General features: G+C 30.9%; 1 protein-coding gene across 1 annotated transcript; it reads right to left on the reverse strand.

The window, feature by feature from the left end:
* Positions 1–7,799: 7,799 nt before the first annotated feature.
* On the reverse strand, positions 7,800–10,646 carry LOC105797301 (pumilio homolog 12). Its single transcript, XM_012627259.2, has 5 exons — positions 9,535–10,646; positions 9,300–9,462; positions 8,972–9,135; positions 8,585–8,843; positions 7,800–8,273 (listed from the first exon to the last, which is right to left on the reverse strand). The coding sequence occupies exons 1-5, from the start codon at positions 10,362–10,364 to the stop codon at positions 8,154–8,156; spliced, it is 1,536 nt and encodes a 511-aa protein (XP_012482713.1). The 5' UTR covers positions 10,365–10,646; the 3' UTR covers positions 7,800–8,153.
* Positions 10,647–11,113: the final 467 nt, after the last annotated feature.

The raw sequence follows: 11,113 nt of genomic DNA on the forward strand, positions 1-11,113 counted from the left end.
TTTTCTATGGCGCGCATTTCTTGCAATGTTCTTTAGATGCGCTATAAATTAGGAAAATTAATGCAAGAAGGAAAATGTCAAATTTTATCATTTCTTCATGTCTTTGAAATTTTCAATTCAATCTGAGACAGTCGGCCTTTTTAACCCCTTTTTAGTTTTTATCACTTACTTAAAAAATTTATAATTTGAAAATTTTTATCTTAATTTATTGATTTATTCAAAAGTTTTTTATTTAAGTTATTAGGTTGTTAAGTTTCTTTTTCTTAAAAAAAAAGTTACGTTAAGGAGCTCCAAGCAACAATTTAACTGTCAGCATAGTAGATTAGTATCTATCAACGAGTAAAAGAAGATAACTTAAATCCAAATCGATTTGATAATAAATGTCGAAGATCAAAGAAAAAACTTGTTTGAATTTGGTTTTCAATTACGTGATCTCCAAAGTTTTTGATGAAAAAAAATGAATTGTAGGATAGGGAGGGAAAAAGAGTTTTCAATTGGTGCAGACAGTACGATCAAATAAATATATATAGCATTAATTTTAACAATTCAATTATGGGTGCCGAGTGCACCAAAAATAATATTCCTACGCCTACAAAAGTAAATAAATAGTAGTTATCGTGTTGCACTCCAGGTAGCTATGGTGCCCACAATGTGTGACAATCTATGAAAAATAAAAAGGGGAAATTAAATATGATTAAAATAAAAATAATAGAAATAGCTGTAAAAATAAATAGAAATTAAATTAAATCGAATAAACATATGTGATGATATTCTAGTTTAGGCTTGACTTTGGTTTCAATTTCAAACGGATCATTGATAGTAAGTATTTTCCTTCAACTGATACATCATTTATAGTGGTTGAAGACGTCTCAGAGCACCAACTCTTCCGTATGCAAATTAATTGCGGGAATGTCCAACAACTAATCATTATTGAACGAAGAACCACAAAATATGCGTCTACGATTTAGTTCTCCGGTAGTCTTACGAATTAAAAAGGCCCAACTTAAACCAACGGCCTCAACTGTATGGATCGTTTAAATTCGATTGCTATTTTCCTCGACAGATCCAACCAACCACTTAATTGGACATGTCAATGTATTCTTCAGTAGACCAAACAATCGTATCGATTCTTCTAACTATATGATTTCAGATCTCATGGGTCTTTTACGGATAAATTATTGGGAATTTAGTTACTCATGAAAATAAACAGTTTTAATGATAAGATAATAAATAAATAAAGGAAAAAGGGTTGCGCAAAAACAATGGAGAAACAGATTAGTGAAAGTTGGAATGTCAAATTGATTTCAGGCGTTTCTTTCCCCTCCTGCGCAATGTAATAATATAAAATAAAACTAGTCCTACTTTGAACTCTAATGTTAAAGAGTTATCCAACAATATCTTTAAGATAACATAATAGAAAATTAAAATATTATCCTAATGATAAATTAAAATTATTATTTTTATAAATAAATCTCCAAAATAAAAGTTTTTTTTAAAATAAATCATTGTCCATCAATTTGATTCTCAGCTTACAATTTTTACAACACCCTAATTCTCGACTCTTTTATTTTCTGAGTTTGCTTTTGCACTTAATCAAAAATCAAATAATAAACTAAAAATTAGTGTCATTTCATTCAAAAATTTATAAAATAACATGTATTATCAAATTCTCCCCTACTTAGTCTATGTTTGCCTACAAATTTTTCTTGCATTTATCAATCTAACCATGCCACAATCATCCAAGTCAGTTCAATTACCATAATTCTCAATTCAATCAAACAAATGGACATTAGTAAAATTTCGATCTTACAACTATCTTCCTCAAGCAAACACGTCGATTCACAATTATTAAATATTCTCATAATTAGGCTCCACTACATCAATTCATGCTAAATTTCCAAGATATAAACTTAACAAAAATTGCAACCATAAACAACCAATTGTCCCATTTCTTGTGTTTTTTTTTCGAAAATTAGAAAACTTATCTAGAACGTCACTAAATATTTTAAAGCAATGAAGGATGACAACCCAAGCACTTGATCACACCTCGAAGCACGTGCTCCAAAGCTATGGAATCAACACAAATACAATAAAAAGTATAGTGGTGTACTGCAAATGTGACAGGTCAGCTATAATATTTATAAGCGTTACAATGGAACATTTCGAGTATTTTAATGATCGAACCCAAGAGAATTTGGGTGATAATATCATCAACAATGAATATGCATGCAAACAAGAAGTCTGGCTAGTTATTCACTAAGTATCATATTATGACAAAACATTACCAAGGGTTAATTATGCTATCTAACACTTAGAAGTACAAAATTACTAAACAATCAAAAGTGTGCAAAGAAATCAATCCAAATAGCTAAAGGTTGACTTCCATGTTGCTAAGTAATTCTTAGATTAGGGATCTGGAGGGCTCAAACTCCTAATTGATTAAATTTTACCTCTCGGTCACCATTTTACCTAAATAGACAATTTAGTTTGTTTTATCTTTCGATCTTACCAAATTAAATCAAGATAATCGAATTGGTTCTCAATAGGCTCTCCTCTTGATCTCACCTATCTAAATGTTCACATAGAGGCATTAATTCTAAGTTTTGAAGTTTATCCGATTTAGTCTAATTTTTACGATTTAGTCTCTAACCCAAAACTAAATATGAAACATTTTCATCAACCAATCACCATAAAATTTAGTTACTAGCTATCATCAGCACAACAATATCAGCTAAATACATCCTTAAAGGATTCATTAAAAAAAACATAAAAGCAAGGTTAAAGAAATCTTAGGGGCTTTTGGTGGGTTCTTTGGAAAAGATGATAGCAACAACAATGGAGAAGAAAGCACCGCTAAAGTTAGGATTTTTACACTTTTAAAGGTGAACAAAGTTGAAATATATTAAAGGACTTGAAGAGAAATCAAAATACAAAGGAATGTTTGAGTATCTAATTGTAAATAGAAGAAAAACTATAGTAAAAACTGATAAAACTACCACTAAAACAACTAAGCTTAGAAAAGTAAAGAACGTAAACCTAAAAAAGGAGAAGAAATTAACAACTGAGCTAAAAAGATGATAGAAAATGTGTCTACTTTAAGTTGACAACCAATATATCTTTTATACAGACAAAATTTGAATCCTAACATTGACAAAATTTCCCTTAAAATATGTAGGTTGACTTGGGTTGGTGTTGGACAAAAGACTACCCCTATAATATTTTTCACCTCGCCAAGCTTTAGTGTCAAGACACCCTCAATAGTGGCACACTCGTAGCTCTAGGGGTCTTCAATGTTGCAACATTGACTAGATGGTATTGCGACATCCTCGGCAATGACCATGGTTTCTTCACTTTAACAACCTTCAGTGATATCGTGACCTTGGAGACTTGGTTTCACGACTTTTGGCTCTATGTCACAACACAACACCTTTGGTGTCGCAAAACTCTCGATAGTCTACTCCAAGTTGATTTCTTGTTGGAGTCTTGCACTCTCGAGGTAGTGGAGGCTCAATTTTGCAACATCCTAGCATTAGTGTCGAGACACCCATGTCAAATGTAGTTCTCCACAAGGTTTGGCCATTGTTGTACCAACTCAAACACACCATTAGATTTTCAATGACATCATTTTGCCACTTTTGGGTCTTAAAAGTGTTGGAAAAATCTGGTTTGAAATGATTTTCTTACACAGTGAAAAATTAAAATTTTGAAAACCAAGCTGATTTGTGATATTTATAGCAAAAAACCCTTTACCGAAATCGAACATGTGTTTTTGGCTAGACGAATCATTGTGGTTCCCAATTTTCAACAAAATGACCTTCTTTGTTATTTTCGTACCATGAACTACCTTGAGTGTGGGCTTGAGTGAATTCAAATCAAACACAAAACCGGAAATAGTTTACTTTACTTTTAATGAGAAAGCAAATTCTCTCTCAACAGAAACAGGTAGAATTGTTATTCTGAAAAATAAAATTTATAGTTAGAGAATAAACTTTCACTATTTTCGAGCATAGTAACAATATCTCAAAGTTATGTAACACTTATTGTGTATTTAGCCTTACCCGTACCATCTATTTATAGTGAGAAGAAGTGAAACTCTTGTTGAATTAGTAGAAATCTATTTTGATAGAAAAACAACTTCCTAGTTGAACTAAGAGAGATGGGGCTAATAGGGTGTGATTCCCTTCATATGTATTATGATGAGAATTCAGGCCTCTCATGTATTGGGTCAAATTATTTGTATTTCCTGAACTTTTAACTAGACCTGTCCATGGGCCGGGCCGGGCCCACAAAAAATTTCAGCCCACTTCCTAGGCCCGGGCCCGGCCCGGCCCGAAATATGGGCCTGATATTTTGCCCAGGCCCGGCCCGGGGAAAAAATATGAAGCCCGAGCCCGGCCCGTTTTTAATTAAAATTAAAATTATATTTTTAATAAAATTGAAACTAATTATTATTAAAATTAATTGTTAGTAAAATCATTAAATTATTAAATATTAATTGTATTAATTGTTGTAACAAAATCTAACATTTGATTAGTAAAATTATCAAATTATTAATTGAGAAGACGGGGAGATTGGCATTTGAAATGCAAAAACAAAATTTTCCCTAATCTTCAGAAGAATAAATCAAACATTCCAAATTTTATTTTTGGAAATGCTACCAAAATAATAAAATGCACTTGGGCTGGTTTTTGGATGTTAATGATTAACAAGCATTTACTAAAATCAGATGCTTTATCACCAGTGTTTTGTTCCATATTGTATTTAAATATATATATATATATATATGACTTTTTGCCTTTGTGAAAAAATATTATATATATATATGAATACTAAATATGGTTTATAAATTAATTTGATTAGTAAAATTATCAAATTATTAATTGTTAATTGTATTAATTGTTGTAACAAAATTTAACATTTAATTAGTAAAATTATCAAATTATTAATTGTATAAAACTAAAACTATTATATTTTAAAAATAAAAAATATATATTTAATATATTTTGGGGCCGGGCAGCCCAGGACAAAAAATTTTGCTCGAGGTCTGCCCGTTTTCTAAACGGGCCTCATTTTTTGCCCAAGCCCATATTTCGGGCCTATATTTTTACCCAAACCCTTCCATATTTCGGGCAGGCCGTCGGGCCGAGCCGGGCCGCCCGACCCATAGACAGGTCTACTTTTAACCCAACACTTTATAATTTAATTTAATCTAGTACATATTTTTTTCTATTTTTCAAAATAGATATTATTTATTAAATTAAATTTTCAATTAAATAATTTTCTCAACCTAAATCTAATTTCGTTAAAATCAAAACAACTTTACCATAAAAGAATTTATGAGAAAATATATTTAATTTTTTACATTCAACGGATTCACAATAATCAATTAATTTAATTCAATTTTCAAACTTCAATTATTTAATTAATCAATTAAATAAGAATTTGAAAACCTTAAATTAATTCTCGATCATTTTCATACTTAGTGAGAAAATCACATTTATTTTAAATGTTTCCCACTTTTCTAACTTCACGATTTCTATTAATTTATGTTGATTTAATTTAACATACAATTCATGTAACTTGAAATTACATACGAATTGAAAGATTAAAGTTGAAAAGTATCAAACTCTTTTCTTTATTCAAGTTTCGTCCATGGAGAAAAAGATGAAGAAAGATCAATGTGACATTTTAACTTTTAGCTTATATACTTTTAATTAAATCATAATTATTTAATTAACCTTTTATTAAGTAAAAGTTAATTACAATTAGTCAGTTAGTGGATATTAACGTCATTCCCTACCATTTGACATTTTAAAATGGGTCTAATTGTTTAATTGGTCTTTGGGTTAATTAAAATTTATAATGATTAATTTTTACCTCTTTTATAATTTAGTTCTTATATCACAATTAACTATCCAATTAACAAAATTAAGAGATCAAACTTCAATTAAACTTTATACTAATCTTGTAAATATTAAATAATAATATTTATGGGCTCGAACATTGAAAATGGAGTTCCGAAACTGCCATTTCCGACAATACTAAAAAATAGGTTGTTACAACTTAGTTAATCCACTATTAACATCACCAGCCACTAACACTCACCTTGGCATGATCTAATTTCTATATCAAACCTTAATCCATTTTCTAATTTAAAATCTATATCGATTGAACTTTACAATTTAGTCCCTAAACCTTAAGTAATCACTAAATTATCTTTCCAAAATTTAATTCACATATATAATAAGTGTGCAATTACCTTTGTTTAATTTTTTTACGGAAATAGGGTCTCGAACCCGTAATTTTTGCCACCACTAAAAACCGGGTTGTTATAAATTTGATAATTTTTGTGTATTTTTTTTTGTTTCATCGTTTTTTCACTTGAATCATTGATTTTTTTTAAAAATTTTTTGGGTTGCCAAAATAAAAGTAAACCTAAAAATTGGGTAACCAAAATGAAGTGTAAATATAATGTGACGTGTACAATTAACCGTCATTAAAGATTTAATGTTTGAGTGATTAAAATGAAAGTTCCCTAAAAATTAAGTAACCAAATTGTTAGGCTTTCATTTTGAGACTAAAAATATTTAATGTAAAAATATATATAAAAAAAATAGTCGCAAAACAATAATCAAAATCCAAGCCATCCTCACCCCAACCAACTCACAATTTCTTTCACCGTCTGCATAGGTTTTGTTGAATTTTTTTCAACATTAATTTGATATTTGTTCAATTCTTTGTACGTGATATATTATATTATTTAGATTTTGTTTTATAGTTGATCCGACATATATTTTGCCATCTAAAAGAAATTCTCGAAATCTTTAATCACAAGCCAGTTTTATGTATATATTCTATTTATCATTATCCTAATATTGCTAATATTATAAATTTATAATTATAATATAAAATTATGATTAGGGAAGAAATTTTAAATTAATTTATATTTTTGTATTTCTTTTCGAGATAAAAGTTGTTAGATCTTAATCTAAACTACGAGCTATTTTACGGATGACAAAACACAAATCGTTCAATAGATTTCGAACCAATTCGTTCCGAATGGAACAGGTTTTTTCTTTTGAAAGATAGATGTAAGGCGGTGGATTTTTTTTTTCTTTTGGATAGTGGGTCATGATAATGTTTATCCCACCCTGACCCACTCCACTATATGAAATTATTATTTTATCCTTGTATATATAAACTATTAAAAAAATAAAAATGCAATAATATAATATATAAAAAAATCATATATTTTATGTTTAAATATTTATTTTAAAAATTATGTTTAAATATTTACTCGGCTTTAAAAAAATTGAAAATATTAAAGATAAATAGTAAAATTAAATTGAAGTGGAGTAGGATGGTGAAGGATGTGTTCAACATCCATAATGGAGCAAAGAATGACAAATGTGGAGCGGTGATGGATTTAACAATATTTCATTGTCATCAATTAAATTTGTATTTTTTTTTTGTTAAAATTTGATTAAACCCTATAGCAACATAAAAATGATTAAGTTGTATTAAATGATTTGTTGATTGCTTCTGTTGAGTTTGATTCGAAAATCTGTCGAGTGGCTAGAATTATGAACACACTTGTTCTTCTTTTAAAAAATTATATGGATACAAACCATAACGTCTTAGCATGAGTTAACCTCAGCCACCTGCCTCCGCCGTGTTTGGATAGGATGTGCCACCTGCTACAACAAAATCACTCAGAAGCAAATCTTCTGAAACCTGTCGTACAAAAGTATACAGTATCAAATGTTCCATTCTTAAAGGATTATTCGCTACATTTAATAATATAATTACAAGAACATTTTAACAAAACGAAGCTAAATAATCCAAAAGTAAATTAGTGCCCTACAACAAAGAAATACAGTGTTTGACCAACAAAAACCAACAAACCACAAGCTTTTCATGCATGTTAATCTTGTATCCAATTGCACAGCCATCCACGATCACTGCTATCAATATCTCCACATCAACTGAAACAAAAAAACTACATACTAAACTACAAACACTGTAACGACCCTACATTATGACGCATTGACTCGACACTCAAACAAAATCATAATTGTATCTTACTGAGATGCCTAAGATCTCAAATCTCTCTTCTTACGACATCTCTTCATGTAATCATGTTTGTGCTTTTCTTAGTTGCATGGTGGCTTTCTCTTGTTGAACCACGCAAGTATCCATCTTCCGTAAACATGGTTGCGCATCATTGGAAAGTTTACCCAAACCAGATTCAGCAAAGCATTGTAAACAAAGCCCTGCTCATGCAATTAACAGAAACATCACAACCAACAATAAGCTCGAGCCAAACAATGGTCTCCGATATAAGCTGTTATTAGTATCTAAGGAATCATGAAATCATTTCATGTTCCGTGATACAAATATTCACTCAAACAATTAAATACGAGTTTAAGGAATCATGTAAACCTGAATATATAGAAGGTTTAGTGAAAGAATTCGTTAAAATCTAAGTATATATATATATATAGTTGAACCATACATAATGCATGTGCGCACCAAATAACCATGAAGATGCATGAAAGCAGCACAATGTGTGGAGTATGTAAACCTTAGATACTGATAAAGCTGATTGGATAACATAGTTTCCAAATCGATCCACAAGAAGCCTTGACCCGATGGGACTTCTAAGCAACTCCTTTATAATTCTTGTAGATTGTTCTTCTCCCGATTCCAACAAGCACTTCTCAACAACATTGCTTCCATACCTGTTGCAGGAAAGGGATGCGTAATTCCCTTCAAGCTGCCTTAGAAGACTTTCTGTTGTTTGTCGCTCTTTCAGTCCCAGTACATGTTGCACTACATAGTTGCTAAAAAGATAAAACAGAGCATATCAAGCTCGAATAAACTGCAATTCATCGGTTACAAGTTTCACATCAACACACAGACGCTAACTTTTTGGAAACTAAAACAAGTGGTTTCAAGAAAAAAAATGCACCCATATCGATCTTCAGCTAGGTGAAGCGCGTTTGCTATAATCTCTCGAACTAGATTGGCTTTTGCCTCTCCCTTAGAGTGGTCAATACAATGCTGCATTGCACAACATCCACTTTTGTCTGTTGCAATTTGATAACAGTTATCCGCCACCTCTTTCAGAAGATACTGTCAACGAAAATTAATGGTCAACAACTATGTTCCAACATCATCAAACATACAAAACTGATCTTGTATGAACAATTGAGAAAGTAAGTATCATAACAACCTCTCCAATCAAGAAGAACAAATACATAGAAACAATTAAACTTAAATCATCAAATGATAACAACCTTATTATCTTGATCAGAGAAAACTTTCAAGCAACACTGGATCACACGATGACCATTTATGTCTTTAGTCAATGCAACAACGCAAGTGGTTAAGGCGGACATAATTAAAGAGATTTGCTGTTGAGAAGTAAGGTTCTCCAACAGTTTCTGTACAGCACGAGTCCTGTAACCAAAATGAAAATGCTGTTTGAAACAAACTCTTGATTCAAAGAAAATAAAATAAAGCAAGACATACCCACGAACATTGAGACAAATGTTAACAAGTCGAAAACCATCCTTGACGATCATTAAAATAATTTGACTCTTTTGTTCCTCATTACACATGACAACTAGTTTTTGAACAACATAATTGGCAAAAGGGTCCAACATCAACTCATCAACATGCCCAATAACCTCCATTAAAATCATATCAATTTCCTCTCTTGAAGCTTCATCAATAGCCCTTTCTAAAAACCAACAGCCATGCTGAGCTTTTGCTAAAGACAAGAACCTGCCTCTCAAATCCCCTATACTCAAACAATTCAGAGGTTCATGTGACCAACGAGACCTCCTAAAACCATTACTAATCTGATCATTATTATGACTGTTAAAGCTAGATCTCATTACATTCTTGTTTCTTGAACAGCCTGCACCGGCAGCAGTGAGAGGAGGAGCCAATCGATTTTGATAGGAAAAGGGTAAGATTGAGATTTCATTGAAAACATGCTCCCTTCTTGAATCAAACAAATACCAGTTTTCATTTAAATTGGGGAGCTGATACGACCTAGGCACTAAACTATTCCAAGAGTCACTATATGGTCCCACTCTCATCACCCCATCAAAACCCACATGCAATCCCTCATTCTTTCTCTCTTTTTCTCCTCTTGAAAACCCATAATCTAGTTCTGGATTCTTTTGAGTTGATAAACTGAGGCCAAAAAAGGCTGATTCTAGGCTTTGATCAAAAGGGTTGTTGTCAAGAAGATTTTGGGGTGATGTTAGGCTATGATGAGGGACATAACTTCCTAGTGACCGTGAAGGAGGAACCAACGGTGTCTCCCACACGGATCGGTTTCCAGACTCCATTACAATCAATAGAAATTCTTAAAAGGAAAAGGGAACAACTGGGGAAGAAATAAAAGGAGGATTTTTTATTTTTTATTTTTTTTTGGGGGAGGGTTTTAGAAACAATAGAGATGAAGTTAGGATTTGATTGGTTATCTATTTAGTATATTTTTGATATTTTGAAAAAGAAAAGATTTTATTTGTTTTCGTGCAAATTATATAATCTTTTTTTCAGACTGGAAAGCCTCTCAAGAATAAAAAGTAGCTTATACAAACACAGGCAGACACCATCGCTGCCATTTAATTCCCCACCATTTCGTCCCGCTTCCAGGTTCTGCTGCTGACAAGATCCAAGCTTCCTAAATATATTGATTCCAGTATTCGATTTTTTTTTTAATTTTTAAATTTATTATTAATTAATTATGAATTTTAATTTGAATTAAGTGGTTCAACTTGAAAAAAGAATGTTAGACTTGAATAGCAAATAATATATTAAACTTAAAATTAAAAATTCTAAATAAATATTTTGACAGTTTTAATTTAAAATGAAATATTAAAATTGAATTATCTCCTTTGCTATCAAGATCAGATGTTGATATATTAACGAATAGTGTAGTTTACCACCTACACTCACTTAACTTAATTCTTTTGGACTAAATACCATGTTTTAAGTTTATGTATTCTTTTTTTATATATATATATATGTATATATTTGAAATTTAGTTTTCGAATTTAAAATTTAAATCAAATTGTTAACACCATTAGATTTA

The sequence above is a fragment of the Gossypium raimondii genome, chromosome 3, assembly GCF_025698545.1.
Source record: "Gossypium raimondii isolate GPD5lz chromosome 3, ASM2569854v1, whole genome shotgun sequence".
NCBI classification, from domain to species: domain Eukaryota; kingdom Viridiplantae; phylum Streptophyta; class Magnoliopsida; order Malvales; family Malvaceae; genus Gossypium; species Gossypium raimondii.